This window comes from Lupinus angustifolius, chromosome LG15 (assembly GCF_001865875.1).
Source record: "Lupinus angustifolius cultivar Tanjil chromosome LG15, LupAngTanjil_v1.0, whole genome shotgun sequence".
Lineage (NCBI taxonomy): Eukaryota > Viridiplantae > Streptophyta > Magnoliopsida > Fabales > Fabaceae > Lupinus > Lupinus angustifolius.
In genome coordinates this window covers 468,596-486,997 of record NC_032023.1, presented here as the reverse complement: position 1 = coordinate 486,997, position 18,402 = coordinate 468,596, and the positions used below count along the sequence as shown (strand labels likewise).

General features: G+C 29.7%; 2 protein-coding genes and 1 long non-coding RNA gene across 3 annotated transcripts; 1 reads left to right on the top strand and 2 right to left on the bottom strand.

The window, feature by feature from the left end:
* LOC109327920 (early nodulin-70-like) lies at positions 889-5,994 on the bottom strand. The gene is made up of 12 exons (XM_019561098.1): positions 5,625-5,994; positions 4,774-4,822; positions 4,343-4,550; positions 3,941-4,115; positions 3,778-3,849; positions 3,351-3,599; positions 3,123-3,249; positions 2,373-2,659; positions 2,047-2,240; positions 1,799-1,881; positions 1,582-1,658; positions 889-1,144 (listed from the first exon to the last, which is right to left on the bottom strand). The coding sequence occupies exons 1-12, from the start codon at positions 5,958-5,960 to the stop codon at positions 1,004-1,006; spliced, it is 1,998 nt and encodes a 665-aa protein (XP_019416643.1). The 5' UTR covers positions 5,961-5,994; the 3' UTR covers positions 889-1,003.
* On the top strand, positions 2,528-17,268 carry LOC109327925. Its single transcript, XR_002105368.1, has 3 exons — positions 2,528-2,538; positions 17,032-17,037; positions 17,194-17,268. It is a non-coding gene; the product is annotated as an uncharacterized LOC109327925 (long non-coding RNA).
* Positions 10,114-13,431, bottom strand: LOC109327922 (inositol-3-phosphate synthase-like). Its single transcript, XM_019561100.1, has 10 exons — positions 13,146-13,431; positions 12,987-13,055; positions 12,749-12,884; positions 12,322-12,569; positions 12,002-12,228; positions 11,701-11,816; positions 11,326-11,502; positions 11,037-11,225; positions 10,864-10,926; positions 10,114-10,505 (listed from the first exon to the last, which is right to left on the bottom strand). Exons 1-10 carry the CDS (start codon positions 13,319-13,321, stop codon positions 10,386-10,388), a joined length of 1,521 nt encoding a protein of 506 aa, XP_019416645.1. The 5' UTR covers positions 13,322-13,431; the 3' UTR covers positions 10,114-10,385.

Genomic DNA, 18,402 nt, shown 5'->3' with positions numbered 1-18,402 from the left:
AGGAATTTTTAACTTTTAAGAAGCCTTCTACTCATCATGTTCAGTGTTAACTCAACAAAAAATTAAAGTTTAATTTTAGATTAAGGGAGATAATGATAAATATACATCTATTTATTCTGATTAGGGTACTAACCCATGGACGTATCTCAAGGCTTAGTTTTTTTAATTCGTTTTATTCTTTTCTTATGTAATTTTCTACTTTTTTTTTATAAATTCTTTGTACCTTCAGTACATTTTTAATAATAATTCTTCTGCTGTAAAAAAAATTCAAATTTAAGTTGGTTAAGATTTTAAGGTACAATCTTACATTAAAAAATGTGTATAATAAAATGCACACTGAGTTTAAACTGTACTTTCCTATATATTGTTTCTATTTTCATGTTTTTCTGATACATATGAACAAAAACACACAATAAATTACTCATGTCCTTTTCTAATGACCTAATTCTAATGACAATTGATTGGTTTTGTTTGTAACATGTTAAATACAAAATGATATCAATGTTAGTAGCATTCTATGAAGATAAAATAACTTAAATTATGTTTCATGATCTTTGAAATTAATCTAGAGTAGTCTTGCAACAATAATAAAACAATTTTTAAGTCTCAATTTTGGTTTTATTTATTGTCTTTTCATGATCAATAAACAGTTGAACACGTGACAGGTTATTGTTTTTTTGCCATAATAACCATCACTAGTAAGCAAACTTAGTTTTCCCATGTTGGGATTTGGGTAAGTGTTGGAAAATTGGTGATTGATCTACATCAATGGTGGTTATGGAGAACACCACTAAGATAAAATTGAGAGGGGATCCACTTAGAAAGTAAGTTAAAAAGTCGACTCCACATTTTACTTATTCGTTTTATAAAAATATAATGATTCACGTGATTTGAATTAGCTAATAAATCTGAACCATTAGATTTTTATAGATTTGATGACTAAAATGTGGAGTGAATTTTTTTAACTTATTCATGGAGTAAAGTGTAACCTCCAACTGATTAATTATACAATACCAATTTTGGCACCAATGCATAATTCTACAGCTTCTCCTACAGAGAGAAAAACTCTTCCTCCAATTTTGTCCACAAAGTTAGCTAGTCTTAGCTTGTCAATTACTTGCCACCTAGGGTTAGCTATGGCTAGCTGCAACAAAGAGAAAATAAAGAGGAATTAATATGAAATCTTATGAGCATCAGTGAAAGGTGTGAGATTGATTTACAAATCAACAAAGTTTTAAAGTATGTTGTGGTTGGAATTTCAAAATAAGGTATATTAAAATAAGAGTAAATACTCATTTTAGTCTCTCATGTTTTTTGACATTACTACTTTGGTTCCTCAAAAACCGAAAACCCAAAATGATTCCCAAAAAATTTAAATGATAGTCAAATTAGTCTTTTTGTGGTCAAATTACTCCATAACATGTGTTGTAAAATATGCTAAAAATAACTAATTTGAAAATCATATAAAAATTTTGGGGACTAATTTGGACTTTTCAATTTTTTATAGACCAAACTAGTAAAGTCGAAAAATATAAGAGAGTAAAATATGTATTTTACTTTAAAATAAGAGTAAATACTCACTTTCATTCCACATGTTGTTAGATTCTTATTCAGCTCCTCAAGAGAGGCAATTCCCGCAGTGTCAATACTCATAAGACCTATCAAGTTATAAGAAAAATATTAAATTTCAAGCAAATGCATGTTAATTAAATTTGTTAATATTTTAGTGCAATTTACTATGACATAACTTATATAATCCAATAAAATCTTAATATGACTCTATTTGAGAAAGACTCACTTGAGGTATCAAGAATAACAAATTTAAAGGTGATTTCTCCTTTGCCATCCTCAGCTTCTTCATCAGTCACTAATCTCTCAATCCTTTAAAATAATACTTAACAAAATAAATAATGTGCACACTCAAATTTTAATCAAAGCCTAATTTTGAGTATTTATATATGACTAAATAAAAGAAGATGTAGACACAAAGTGATGATATTAGATGACAAATATATATATATAATTTATATATATATAAATATATACCTTTTTCTGACAAGACTTGCATTTGCAAAACAAAGCACAGAAGATTTGATAGAAACTATAAAAAATCCTGGAATTTTAACTGCCATTGGATATTGTTCAACATCACCAAAATCATATGTTCCAGGAAGCTTTCCAACAATTCTAATACCAGGTTGAATTGAGATAATTATTATCTTCAAAAATGATATTGTCACCTGCACTAGAATTTATGTTGTTGCACATAAGTAAACAATACTATAAGATAAGGAACAAATAAGGTTGATGTATATTATCATGCAACATGAATTGAAGTTATAGAAATTTAAGAAAATGAGGCTAAAATATACCCCAATTGCAAGGCCTATTTCAACAGATGCAAATAACACCCCAATGAAGGCTCCAATACAAGCAAGGAAATCAAATTTATCAACTTTCCAAATTTCATATGCTTTCTTAAGGTCAATGAGTCCTGATATAGCAGAAAGAATGATTGCTGCTAGGACTGCTTTTGGAGTGAAATATAAGAGTCCTGTCAAAAATCTAAGTGATAATAGGACCATGAGTGCCATAACTATGCTTGATACCATTGTTTCTGACCCAGCATTGTACTTTAGAGCAGTACGTGCTAGAGAACCTGCATGGTTACCCGAAATTGTTAGAAAATAGTGTTGTAAATTCGGCATGGATCATGACACGGTTATTCATCGTAATAAAAGCAAACGAGACCCATTTTCATTCTTAAATTTTTTTGTGTGTATCAATTTGGTTGATGAGAAATGAAAATTTCTAACCGATCCTCACAAGTGAATATGTTAGGAACATTGGCTTGATTGTTATGATCTTAGGTTGGAAGCAAATGTTATTATGAAGATAGAGATTTACCTAATACTAATTTGAACTACACCACTTTCACATATAGTAAATATTGTATAATAATGGGGTTATTATGTTATTTTATCAATTTTTTTACCATAACCTTTACTAAAGTGAATTTAAAAAAAGGAGTAACATAAAAAAAAATGTCTAAAGTTTTCAACATCTAAATTAAAACTAATTCTAAAAGATAAAATTACGATCGGCCGTGATGAGGAATTTACCTGTTGTAACATAGCAAGAAGTGAAAGATCCGACAATGTTCATTAGGCCTAGGGATACCATTTCTTTGTTAGGATCAAGATGGTATCCTCTTAGTGATGCAAATGATCGTCCAACAGATATACCCATCTGTGATTTTACATAAGAATAGTAATATAATTATGAAAACTATACTTAAGAAAGATCAATTGAACAATTAACATAAATTGTTTGAACATGGTGAACCCTACCGTAGTTGAAATAACAGCAATTGTAAACCCTATTTTGATCAAAGGAACCATAAATTTATCACCAACATGTATCTTGTAGAGTGAGCTTGATTTCAAGCTACCTCCTTTTATTGGTCCTAAGACTTGAACTATGTAGTCCTCAACTTCAAGCTTATGAAGATTAATTCTATATGCAATCACAGAGAATATAATAACCCAAAATAGAGGACCAGCGGTTGATAACCAAAATAGTTTCTTGTTCCTTCTAGCCTGTTCAATATGTAACAATAATTGAATTTTAGCAAGAGAAAATCAGATATAGTGTTTTAAATTGCGATTCACAATTGCCGTAAATAATTGTGATAAATGCGGCATAACCATAATCGTGGTCACAATTGAGAATATTATAAATAATATTGATATAGAGAAAATAAATAGTGTTACTAACCAGATGTGTGGTAAATAGGATGAAAAATAGGAATGATAATCCAAAAAGGAAATTGAAAGGTTGCCATTCTGACTGAAAAATGAAAGAGTTGTTAAAAACAATGAACTTTGAGTTATTGTGAAATAAAGTTTTATGTTTTCCTTCATTGCAATTCATTTCTTACTTGGTTACTTAATGATGTAAAAACAGCTTTCATCACTGAAATTAAATCAGTTTTGTTAGTGAAGTGTTTGATTCCAAGTAGTCCTTTCAATTGTTGTAGTCCAATGCCTAATGCAGCTGCTGCTAAGAATCCCACTATTGTTGCATGGGAAAGATAATCCACTAGAAAACCAAATCTGTGTGAAATGTGAAGTTTTGATTATTTGTTTTGACAAATCAATGAAGAATTTTCAGCTATATTATAAATTTATATGCAATATGGGATAAGGTGATCTGATAGTAAAGAGGGCGGTCGTAAAAAATGGAGTGTAGGAGGTTGTGGGTTCGAGTCCCACCATCAATCTCTACAAAAGAATTGAGTAATTAAATAATTAGCTGATGTAAATAACAAGTAAGCACTAACCTGAAGAGTCCAAAGGCAAGTTGAAAGACACCAACCAAAAAAGTTGCAGTGTGAACAAGTTGAGTGTAACCAGCAGAATCATGAACAGGATCTTTCAAATTCCTAATCATTGAGGATAGAAGCATTGAATCCACAGCTATAGGTCCAATCACTATCTCCCTTGAACTTGCCAACATAGCATAGATAAGAGGTGGGATAATACTTGAATCTGTGTATATAAATAATGCACTCTTATTTAGATATATAATATGTATATATCGATAAGTATTTTTTACATTGTCAACAAATTATTTATTATTCATATATTATTGTTATTGACACGCAAATAAAAGAAATACAAATCAATGGTGAATGATATGCTAAGAGTGTAAAGAAGTTTATATCGACAATGTGTAGGTTTTAAAAAATGCATCACTATTTATGTAACTTACATAGGCCATATTCAGGACTTAGCTGTGCCAAAGTTGCATATCCCATACTCTGCAAGTTCAAAATCATCATTCATTTTAATCATGGCATGCAAATACTATAATCAAGTTTAATGCTAAGTACTAAGTTAAGTGCCAATGGTCCATATTCCTTATAGATTACTATTTTCATTCTTTTGATACAATGGATATATATTATAGTACTAGCTAGTTACCAAGTTATCTCTACCATGGTAATCACAAGGTTTTTTTTAAACACAAAGTAGTATGAACTGATATTTTTTTGGCATTTGGGGATCCAATGAAATCTTGCATTACAGATTCAACATCGATATGCATATGCAGTTTGTAATACCTAAACAAAAAAGTAAATAACAATAAATATTATATCTACATTTGAAGTTGATATGCCTCTTTTTACACATTTTTCAATAAGAAAAAATAGTATTAAAATTGTATTATCATGATCTAGTTAAAATGAATATGGAAAATGTTGAGGAAAGTAGGGTTGATTTGTACTTTTTTCTGAAAAGTAATAATAGATTAAAGATATAAATGTGTATGGGGTGTAGAAAGAACATGGCTCTAATATTAGATAAAAATATTTGAAAAAATATTTTTTTGAATACTTATTATACAACACTCCACCACCCTCTCCTCCTCCCCTTAAAATAAAAAAAAAATGTTTTCCTATAAAAATATATACAACACACCACATCACACATATTATGCCAATGTGAATATTATATATTACAAGGTATATCATAATTGAAGATAGAAAATATGTATCCCTATATCCATGTAAAATATCATATTTTGAGTGTTTAAATAATGTGATTAAAAATATCTATAACCTGTGGAATGGCTAGGATTGCAAGGGTTAGACCCGCCATGAAATCATACTTGAATTTTTGGATATTATATTCTTGTAAAGAACCAAGAACGGGGAATAACTCCTGCAACAACATAAACACATTTTTTGACAAAGATTGATTCCTAAGAGAAGAAAATCTATTTCTATTTCGTCCATGTAAGAATGTTCCTTTGATGTTGTCTAAGATCTGACGCCACAAGCATGGTGGCTCTGGTGGATTTAAGACCCACTTAGCCCTTATGTTATGGCTAGTGTTCTTAAGCTCCATCAACTTTTCTAAGGTGGAACTTACCCTAGCATTGGTTGGAGCTACCATATATATAAGAAAGTTATAGAGAATGGACCTTGGTTTAAATAATGTGTCCTAATTCTTAGCTTGTTGCTATGGTTATATATAGGCATAAGGGGACTAAATAATGGAGTACATACAAAATGGAGTATATATATAAGCTAGATCTTCATTCGGATATAGATTACATGTTATGAATAATAATATCTCATTTTCTATACTAAGCCAATTAGGATATTACTTTTTATTTCTAAAATTTTTCTTTTATTCATGTAAAAATATGTGATTGGCCCGAGACAATGAATGAGACACCATTAGGAGCAAATGATCCTTTTCTCATTCATTCATATATATTCATATACAGCCAAGTGGGTAGATGCCACAAACAAGTGAAAATAACATGCAAAGGAAATACCATAAAAGAATGAAAATAACATGCAAATGAAATACTATAAAAGAATGTAACTAATTAGTTGGCACCGGTTGTTATGAAAAATAAATTGATATTTTCATTTCAAATTCATTTTTTAAGTTTATGGTTGAGACTTGAGAAGGTAATATTATAAAACCATTTGTTTATATTATATAATATATAGATGGAGACTAAAAATGTGCATAGTTACCGTTTCCTAATCTCTAAGGACAAAGCAGGGGAAAGAGGCAATCTGAGATTGGAGAGGAAATTGAGACCTACAAATCATCCATGCTTTAATATATATATATATACAAGTGGAGGATAACAATTAATATTATTTGTCAATTAAATACCAACATTCTTTAGCTTTAAGTATATTTTAAATATTAACAACAATTGAAGTATTATATCAACGAGTGGTGGTTCAAGTGGTACATGTTTGATTCCTTTTAGGCAACATTTTGAGTTCGAATCTTGTGGATGGAAGAATGTCCGCTTAAAAAATTAGCCCCACATATAGGCTCGGACATGATTACCTCATGTGCGAGGATACATGTGAGAAACAAAAAAACAATTGAAATATTATATTTAAAACTCTAATATTAAATGTAATTTTAAATACTAATTTTTTCATTGAAGATTCTCTAACATAACTCCTTTTGATGATGGAAGTGAATTTTGTCTCTATTGACCAAAAAAAATTATACATTCGAAATGTATTGAACATTTGACTTCAACATTAAACAAACTTTTTAAAAGTTGTTAATAAATGCTAAAGATTTTTAATCAATTGTATCTTCAGCTTCATCCACGTCCCAAAAACCAATCTAAAAAAATTAACTGTATCTAGTATGCTTCATAGAACTTCATTAACGGAAAGAGATTAATAATTGTTTTTCTTCATATTTCCGATAATAAAAATGTAATTTCATAATAAATAAAAGAATAAATATGTCATTTTATATTGTATTTTATATGTTATTTTATAGTACTTATTTCTTCATTAACAGAGAGAATCACGAAGAAGTACACTCAGCGAAAATAACATCCCCATAATAGTATTTTTTATCTTTTAACTATGCAAATATTAGTGTATATCAATATCAGGGTGGAAAAAAAAAAACTGTTCCCTTGGCTATTCTTCATGCTTGGAAAGTTACAAAAAAGGTTCCTAAAAAATATTAATTTATATCACTATTTCCAGGGGTGAATCTGTCTGTTTAAGCAAATAAAGAGGCACTTGTGCTAAAAATCATTACTGGTTACTTTCATTTTAATTTCTTTAGGTGCATGGATTCTTTTTTTAATAGTTACTGGTCTTTTATTATATCCTTTCGTTTATTAAAAACAATACATGTATTTTAATTTAGGAAAAGTGTACGGTTACAACTAGAGGGGGTGCAAAGAAGTTTTACAACATATAAATAAGCATATATTGTAGATTATTATATTTTATTTTCAACAAAAAAGATTAATATATTTTATAAATGTTACATCAGTGTACTGAATAAATTTCTTTTAATTTATTCTTTGTTATTATTAAGGGTCTTTATTTCTATGTACGAATAAGGTCTTTCATTTCTTTTTGTTTTTACAAAACACAAAGGGGAAAGGGCTGGCATATTCAAAGGAAACTAGTTTAACAAAAAAATAAAAATAAAAAGAGGAAACATGATCTATAAAATACTTCTCAATATAAATGGGGAAGAAATATATCACTGTTTGATTAACAAATATCTATTATCTCAGATAGATGCTATCATGTGATAATAAAAATATGTTATATTAATTAAAATATAATTTAAATTTTGACTATTATTATTTTTTATTTATTATTATTGAGCAAAATAGTATATATAGAATAAAATTGAAACAATAGAATTGTTTTTGCATTTGATGTCCTTGACTTGCATGAATATAATGGGTCTAAATTGTGTGGGCTACATCAAAATCCTTATAGGAATTTGTGTGGGACTATCAATTATATATATGGGTTATCTGTAGAGGAAGTGAATGCAGTGAAAACAATTATGATTGTAGGAAAATAGTCCTAATTAATATAAATCATTAGATCATATTTTTGAATTATCAAAATTATATAACTTTTTAAGTAGTTATGTGATTATTAATAAACTTCTAATCTTAACCCTCCATGTTCCCCAATCTCCATTGTCAAGCATATCAAAGCCAAAAGTGGTATCATTGAAGTTATATAAGAGCAACTGTAGTGGTTACTCTTAAGGTTATTCTTAACAAAATAAAAATATTTTTATTCTCTTTTCCGTCATGACATTTTTATTTTGTGAATTTGTTTTTAAGTAAGAACAATTATTGGCCAAGAGAAAGTAGGGAGAGAGATAGATGTTAGATTATATTTACTAGAAAATATAGAAGTGTGGGGTAGGTTGTAGAACTCAAATAAGAATGATGTTTGTCATTTGTGAAAAAAAATGTAGATATTATTCTTATTTCATGATGAGTTTTAATAAATTACAAAATAATATACACATATAAGAATAAATATGGTATTCTCCATTATGGTTGGTCTAGACATTCCTTGGATTTGAAAGGTATATATCATAGGTTCAAAGTACTCATATAACATATGGTTGATAAACAAACTTAAGATAAGGAAATATCAAAAGCCCAAATGTGGGAGAACAATTTTTTTTTTAGAAAAAAGATGAATGCACTGACAATATATAAGATTTATACACTGTTATTATATCATTCATCATTGATGTTTAATTATTGTTGACTTTTCAAAAAACGTAATCCAAATAAAGGGTGGATGATAGTGTGCATGTATATAAATCTTTACACTGTCAGTGTACAGATTTTACAATCTTTTTTTAACACATCACCCTTCTTGTGATGAATATTGGAAATAACCTTCTTTCCCATGGAGGCCACCTAAGAATCTATATAATTTACAAAATTTCCAAAGCATGAATTATTTAGTGAGATGATTGAATTATGCCAAACTTAGCTTTCTTCTAATTATGTTAACCTTGTTGTTAAGAACAAATATGGTACCTCAAATGTAGCCTTTGGTGACATGATAATGATATAAGTTTTATTTTAATACATGATAATGATATAAGTATTATTATTGTGTTGGTACAACCTGGTTTCAATAAATAATTCAGCTATGGTTGCTCACTATAATTTTTTTCCTTCATTTTTTAACCTTTGCTAACACATTAGGTGGATGCATAATTGTAACAAGTCTAATGGAGCCAATGAAATAAACTTGAAGAGGTGAAGGAATGAATATACACATAATTCCTCTAATGATTTATCAAAATTCCATAATAGTACTCAAATCTTATATAAATACAAGCTCTAATACTAAATTGCTACCATAGCCAAAACATTGGGGATTTGGGGTTTGTAAGAAATTTTAAATCTTGCACTAAGATATAATCTCATATGGTTCCTTTCATAGTTAATTGCATAGGGTTTCAACATTTGAGTTTAGCCTTTGAAGAAACTGTTAGAGTTTTTTTTGTTATACCAACGATGTCTTCTTACCTTATGGGTAATGAACTAATCTCTTTCGGATTATATGACTATCACTCCCAATAAGTGTCGCTCACAGAAAATCGAACCTTAGACCTTTTGATCATCCTAGGATCAACTGGAGTCTTACACTAGTAAATCAACCATAACTATTTAGAGTTTATAATCATAATCATATATTTCAAACTCTAGGCCTTGTGTCTCAAAAGTACTTGAAATGAAGGGAAGGACAATAAATACCAATTGAGCACAAAATACACAATAGTCAATATATTAATTTTTTTTTACATATTTATTTGACTCACAAAGTACACAGTCATAAGTTCAATGTACTAAAACAAAACATGTCCTGCTCTTAAAATAAGCACACAAGAGCAAAGACATTCAAAAGTTAATACTACAAAAGACATTACCAAACATATTCTTATCGGGGAAAAGAGAAATGAAAGGCTTGAAATTTTTCGAACATTCATTCACCAAGATCACTCATACTATTTCCAAATTCACTTGCTTCTTCACTTGTACTCTAGAATCATGTTATTCTCAGGAGCTAATCCAACACAAGCTCTTAGGATGTTCTCCAACATTGCCCTCTGCTTGGACAAAGCATTCACCACTGGTGTACCAGGTGGAACCTATCAAACATTATCTCATTAGTCACCTCACCAATTTTTATTAAAATAACAAAGAAATTCAACCATGATGATCAAACATAATAACCGACGCAGTTAATAAAAGAGCGGTCCAATACACGAGTCTCCCATCAACTAGGGCCTGGAAAAGGTAGATGTTCACAGCAGCCTGAACACCATAAGTGGAGAGGTTGTTTCCAAGATTTGAACTCGTGACTTCATGGTTAGTAAGCAACAACCTTACCCTTGCGTCAAACTCACCCTCTAGCAGATAATACTAAGCTTAATTTCTACATGAAAAATAAGCATGTAAATGTATGTAAGGTAAAATTGAATCAAGTATCAGATAGATTAAACTTACTAGAGGAGCCTTGGTGAGATAACTGAGGATTGTAGCAACAGGGTGGAAAGAGTGAAATTTTCCCTGAAGGAACCATAACATAATGTACCTCAAAATGTGATAAATAATTCATGGACTATAGTAACTAGTACATATAATGAGCAATAAGAAAGGTTAAGTAAATGGATACAAACCTCAGCTTCATTTTTAAACTCAATTCTAGTGCTGAGTTCAGCAAGAAGGACCAAATCCAAGATAATAGGAGCAGCCAAGAGAGAATCCTCACATGTGTTGTGCAACACAATTGTGTTCCTTCCACCCATGAAAATCTCTGATGTGTACTCATCCATGGCTCTCTTGCTATCTGCCACATACGGCACGTACTACAAGCACAACGAAACAGACGAATTTGAAAACCGTACAAGCAATTACAAGAGAAAGAAACATGGATAAGACATAAGAGGGTGTCATATATAAAATTACCTTAATAACAACAACATGGTCTGGATGTTCACCGGGTGCATATAGGATGCCATTGCTGTTGACCATGTCGTCAACGACGTTGCTCTTCGAAATTTCCTTGGAGCGGAAGGTTTGCGGCGCTGAGAGATTCATGCCATCATTGTTTCCGAGATGGTTATAACTCACAATTGAAGTTGGCTGTCATGTCATTTATCAACAAGAGACTCTTGTTAAAAAATCAATTCAATTCTTCTCTTTTCACCAAATGAAATGAGTATATATGTATAATGCATACACTGAAGTATTAAACATACAAACAAATAGAAAGCACTATCTTAGTTAGTAACACTTATGATATAGCCTATAGGAATTAGTATAAGAATGCATTTAATATACCTTGATACCAGCCCCTACAAGAAAATCAACCAAAACAGATTTAATTTTGGTCTGACCACTCTTGAAATCATCTCCACCAATCAAACTGTTCTTTTTTATGGCAAGATCAATCAGTCCTGACGAAAAACACGACCAAAAGTTTAACAACAACAACAACAACCAAGCGTTTATTTATACCACTAGGTGGAGTCAGTAACATGGGTCAAACGACACTATAATGCTCTATCATAAATCAATCAAAGGATTAACAAATTCGAACAAATAAATTAATTGAAAGGGAGAAAAGTTGCAACCAACAAACCTGGAACAAAAGTGTTCTGAGGGCTTCCATTGATGAAAGGAACATTTTCCGTAACACAAGCCAAAGCAAACAAGGTGGAAGGAGAAATCTCACTCTCATTTCTATCCACAGAAGCCAATAGGTTTTCCATTGTGTCATTTAGTCCAACAACTACATTACTATACCTCTCTGTGTTTGCGGTCCACAGAACAACAACCCGGTCGACTTTGTTAGCTTCCTTAAACTCCCTAAATTCATTTCAACACAGAAAAATATTCATCAAATTTGAAGCTGAATAGATTTAAGTACACTATTAAGGATACTGTTAAAGTTGTACATACTTAATGTCCTTGATGATATGTTGAACTTGTTCTTTCTTAGTACCCTTGATAACATTGTTGGCGCGTTCTCCTTGGTTAGCAGCAATGAAATCAGGGTCATAGATTCCAGGGAGTGGAACCATGGATTCCATGTAAGGCCTCAATTGCTTCTGCAATTCAATATCAAACACCTTGGCTCTTCCCATTGCATCAGCCAGGTTCATGTTACTGATATCCCATCCACCAAACACTATGTCATCAGGGTTTACCTGCACATATTATATGGTTAATAAACTAATCACTTTCGGGGTGTGTGGCTACCCCTCCCAACCAATGTTACTACCAAAAATCGAATTTTTAATCTTTTGGTCATCCTCGAGATCTAACGGGGCACCACTAGAAAATTGGCATATAAAAAAGTCAATGAATTTAGATTAACATATAGTACCATTGGAAGCAAGCTCTTGAATGGGGCATAAATTTCTTCTCCTTGGAAAGAACCCACTCTAATAGCTGAAGCTTGAGTCAGAGAGCCAAAATAATTAGCTTGTTGAATCTTGTCCTTTGTTGCCCATGAAATACCACTAACAATCATAAATACAAAAAAAAAACAAAATTGAGCCATGAATAATTCATTTTCAATTAAACAATATAACAAAAATAATCTAGGAAGTAGAAAAACTAACTCTCGATTAGCAATAACACCACCAGTGAGGGTTGAACCATTGTTTCCACCCCACCCCACAAGCATTACCCTGATCCAAAAAATAAAAAATCATATAAAAAAATTCACAAAAAAAAATTAAAAAATTTAAAAAAAAAAGGCTTTTGATATAGGAACAAACCCCAATTTAGGAACATGGGTATTGGTTTTAAACTCATATTTCACAGTTTTGGGTTTCACGATCCACTCATTGTTTTGGTGAACAAGTTCAGTGGTTTGATAATTGTACACTGACTGAATCTCAGAGTCAGTGTACTTAACATTAGGACTTTCAACCTTAAAGTTCTCGATGAACATGTTTCACAATACCCAAATGAAAATGAAACTAACAACAATCGAAGAAAGAGAAAATTTTGGAGAACCCCTCTCTTCTCTCCAAAATTTAGTGGCAAGTTGCTCTGTGATCTTCCACGTTGTTGGAGTAGCTTCTATATATAGATAAAAACTAGTGACTGTGGATCTACACGTGACATGATTCTAGTGGAGTTTGAGTTATGTTACTTTTTCTCAAATTATTACTTTTATCACAGAGTTTAAAATCTATGTATTGACACTGTAAAAGTTTTTTTACATTGTATCACGTCATCCACATTTGTTTTATTTCTGTTCGAAAGTCAATAGTGATTAACAAATAAATGGTGAATAATTTACCAACAATGTAAAAAAACCTAGATATTAAATCCTTCATCAAATTATGAGGGCCATGCATATAAAAAGAAAGAGACAAATATATGTATACATGGTAACAATTTTATACACTTTAAGCCAAACATTAATCATTTATTTTTTATTATTATTATTATTTTCAAAGAATAATATAAATAAATAGTTAATGATAATATATAACTCTTTACACGTACATAAATAATACATAAATATTATACTTATAAAATAAAATAAAAATAATATGGTGACTTTTTGGTGCGTGGAAAATGTGATTTGCTATTATAATTGTTGGTAGTTTTTTAAGAATTTAGATCACTAGGTCTAGTTATACCCTTTTTAAGTATAAAGACCAAATCTTATTTGGATGTCATTTTAGACCTTAGTGGTTGCTTTCAATAAATTTTTGAAGTTTTTTATTATTTTTTTTGAAATTCTAGACCTTACAATTTGCTTTTGAATTTTCAACTTTTAGCTCAAAGTAAAATATGTTCATAGCTAATGAACGAGTGGAACATGAACTACAATTACACATATTTTATTTTCTTATGCCCTCTATCATTTCCCTTTTAAAACCTTGTATAACTCTATCATTTGAATAGTGTAATAAATATTTATGAATTTTACAAAAAAAATAATAATAAATAAGTTTCAATTAGAGAATTGATTTATCTTTTTTTTGGGACAACAATTGAGTTATCTTTGATTTAAATAAACTATTCCCGAGTGATAAAAAGTAAATAAAACTATTTTATTCTTACTCTCCTTTCTACAAATTAAAACTTTAATAGGTGTTGTTAAGAAAGAAATATAAGAATATTTATTAAGAAACTTTAGGTAAGAGATCTTTTGTATAACATATAATATTCTTTTTAATGCTGAGCTGAGTTATCTGTCTTGTTACTGAGCGACACAGTTCAAAATTTTCATCATATGTTCTACTTTCTGTTATGTGTTGTTTCTTTAATGTAATAAAAAAAAGATAAATATCAACTTCACTATAGAAGTTAATCAAAACACATAAATTGTCAATAAAAAGATTGATCCGATTAGTTGATACATCATCACTCCAAATATTTAATATTTTAGATACATATATTGATGTGATGATAAATATAAAATACACATATACACAATATTGAAGTTATATGCATATATGAATTGATTAATTTTTATAAACAAAATTAAATGGTCAATCATATCTTATCTCATGTGTGATTCTGATGTGAAAAATGAGGTATTATAATATAATGGGCTGAGCATACCCTAAAGAAATAGAAAAGACTTGGTATCGAGGTTCGGCTTTGTATTCTTCATTTTCATAGGGATTATCCTTTTTTTGTATCTAAACTAGTATTATCTTCATAAATGATAAAAAAAAGAGTATAGATCATTGCTCAAATTCCTCCTTCTTTTATCAATTTATTTTATTCCAGTGTTTCTTGGAGGAATCAACTTTCAAATTCTTAAGACAAATAGTACAAAAGTTAAATAATTTAATTATTTAAAAATATATGAATATCTTTTGGTTCTGTAATTATGAATATCTAGAACAATATAAAGCTCCAATTAGAAGTTATTTAACATCCCTCCAAATAGAAATAGAACTAGTCCCCAATTATTGTAAGAGGTGGCATGTGCTAGGAAAATGTGAGATCAGAAATGGTTGAGTTATTTGTGGCAGTAAGCTAGGCAAACAGAAATGTTACTTTAATAATTTAAGAAGGGTGCATAAAGTAATTGATACCAATTAATTTTGATTAAAAATCTTTATACAGTATTTATTAGATACATTAAAATTTCTATCTAGTTGTCATGAATTATAAGATACTCTTTCCTCATGAAGTTAAAACTAATCATTTATCTTTATTTCGGATTAACAAAACGTTAGTATAGCGATATAAAATCTCACTAGATCTTTAAATATGGTACTAAGTAAAATTCGATTTTTTATAACGACATTTATCGGAAAAAATAAATATATATTAAAAGAAATTAGCTTATTAATTATAAAGTATGAGAATATTTGTAGTTATACCAAAAATTTATTTGGTTCTAAAGGCTTTTGTAAAAAGGGTAGATTAGAAAAAAGTTTCAAGCTGACTACTTCATCATTTATGTATAATTAGACTATTACTCTGTTGGTGAATTGATTTTAGTATTAAACATAAAAAATGAGAAATAAAAATAATTGATTTTTTTTATACTATCAAGAGTATATTCTCATCTTTTGATAAGAAACTAATCTCTTTTGGGGCTTTTTAAGATGTGTGGTTGTTCTTCAAAACAAATGTCATTCTCAGGAATCGAACTCTTTGATGTTGAAATTGTGTTGGAAAGGAAGATACTGGAATGGTGATGGGAGCTCGTGAGTTTAGTGTAGAGAGTATGTGACTCAAGATGTCCAAGAAATTTTGGTGAGTTCTGGATTAGTCTTTTTCCACGCTCCAATCTTAATCGCGTGTGGTTCACGATCAAATGTTGTCGGTACTGGTGGACACGTGGTGTGATATTAATGAAGGCGTGACATGACACGGTGAGGGTGACGCTTTTGTAAAATGCTAAGTAGGACCTCCACTATGGAAACTTTTTGATCAATGTCGACGAACCTTACACTCTAGTCTTTGTTTCACAAGAGAAAACTCTAGAAAAATAAATAATGTTGAAGAAACAAAAGGATTGAAAAATAAATCAACGTCGACTATTAATATTATCGATTTTTTTTGTATTATCAAGAATATTTTTTCATTCTTTTGGTAAGGGACTAATTTTGACATTTTGATAGATTTTAAAAAAGATATCATTTGTGGTGAATTCCTTTCTCTTTGATTTATACTATTTGAATCAATAAAATATTAAACAAGAGTCCTCAAGAAAAATATTAATTAATTTACTATCAAACTTCTAAATGGGATATACAAGTAAGAATGAAAAATTCTTGGAATATTTAAATATAAAAATGTTTGCTACTGTTATAAACTAATTGAAAAAATTAACACAAATAACTTTACTCTATCAAGTAAACACTACTATTACACAATCAAATATTAAAGCAAGAAATCTCAACCAGTATTTGATTAGTGAAAGATCCCCAATGAATAATAATGCACATAATCCAGCAATGCAAATCAAAAGAGGTAATGAATTAGCTGGCCCTGCTCATTTTTTCATTATTTTAGAAAAAACAATTGCATCTTTCTTATTCTCTTTAGTGATATAATCAGTATTATAGCACAACATTTAACTATAAGTACCGAACCGAGTTTTATAACATTGAATAGGTTCAGCTTGTGCTGAAATATTTGTGTCACAGTGTTGAAAAATATGGAAAATTTTGTATGAAGATTTGGGTTATTGTGTATAGCTATATAGTGTTTTATTTTATGTGTCACACCTTTCTTAACATAATTAAATTTTTGGAGACTACATAAAACTTTAATATATCAATTTAAAAATTTAAAAATACTAAAATTTTAATGAAATATATTTTAACTTAAAAAATAGAGGGGATTCACTTACTCAAAGAATACGTTTAAAAAATTTACTTCACATCTTAGTTATCAATTCTAAGAAAATCCATTTTTTTTTAATTTTACTCTTAAAATAAATGAATCTCCACTCGATCCCTTAACATCGTGGGCCCTATGCGGTTCCACTTGGTGCAACTCCTTTTGTGGTCATGGACGTAGATAATAGATCATGAATACCAAAAGAGAATAGTGTTAGAATTCAATGCTTACACCAATTTGGCATTACCTTTTATAACCAGACATGCATCAATCGTGTGTTCTTGGATTTTGCTAAATAGCTAAAGGCTCAAAATAATGCACACTCAAGTCTCTTTACACTTTTACACAATAACAAAGGAAAAAGTTTTTTGGTTTCCTATGTACCGGAGGCAATCCTGTCCGAACCGGGAATATCAATAGGTACATAAGACTAACTCTCCCGGCGGATATTTTTTTCATCCACATGACTCGAACCCAAAACATTGCTTAAGGGGAATCAAACATGTACCACTTGAACTAACGCCCATTAGTAATAACAAAGGAAAAAGTTGTTATCACTTTAGAATTCTTAATTAGAGAATTGATTCTATTTGAAGCATATATCATATTTTGTTCTCCACTTTATGTCATAAAATGGAAAAGATTCTACCCCTTAATGACGCAGAGTAAGATGACATAAATATAGAACTCTAAAAGCTCAATATTTTATGGGCAATTGTGACATGGAAAGGTTGTATTATTAAATTATATTGTTGGCATTGGCCAATGAATTAAAGACTAGAACAAGCAACAAGTTGTTTCAACAATTTATTCACGTGAATGTGCATAAAAATGTAAATAAAGACAATAGAGAATAAAATTACGTGTCCATGGACAAAGTGTATATAAGAATCATGTGAGATTTTCCTTATTCCATCAACCAAATTAGTGATATAATATTTTTTAATACGAACTTTCAATCTCCTTTATTTTACTCGTAAGTATCAAACTACTTTATAGTTTTTTTAATTTTAAATTTGTTATGTGTGAGAATCAAACTTACAATTTTATTCACTTCATTTCTTAAATTCTTTTCGGATTAACGACCCAATACTCTCAATTAGTCATATAATCTAATAAATCAATTTTATATCTACTGTTCATGGTTATGATTCATTGGCACTATTTTTTTTAGTTTTTACTGTTTATCTTTAAATTCCTTCACTT

What these genes read in the sequence shown, in the direction of transcription:
- LOC109327920 (XM_019561098.1), bottom strand. Translation starts at nt 5,960, where the DNA reads ATGGTAGCTCCAACCAATGCTAGGGTAAGTTCCACCTTAGAAAAGTTG. An exon ending in TTCTTGCTATGTTACAACAG is followed by an intron (nt 2,660 to 3,122) that starts GTAAATTCCTCA and finishes GTAACCATGCAG; the next exon opens with GTTCTCTAGCACGTACTGCT. An exon ending in TAACAACATGTGGAATGAAA is followed by an intron (nt 1,145 to 1,581) that starts GTGAGTATTTAC and finishes TCTTTGTTGCAG; the next exon opens with CTAGCCATAGCTAACCCTAG.
- LOC109327922 (XM_019561100.1), bottom strand. Translation starts at nt 13,321, where the DNA reads ATGTTCATCGAGAACTTTAAGGTTGAAAGTCCTAATGTTAAGTACACT. An exon ending in CATATCATCAAGGACATTAA is followed by an intron (nt 12,229 to 12,321) that starts GTATGTACAACT and finishes AAATGAATTTAG; the next exon opens with GGAGTTTAAGGAAGCTAACA. An exon ending in ACCATGTTGTTGTTATTAAG is followed by an intron (nt 11,226 to 11,325) that starts GTAATTTTATAT and finishes TTGTGCTTGTAG; the next exon opens with TACGTGCCGTATGTGGCAGA.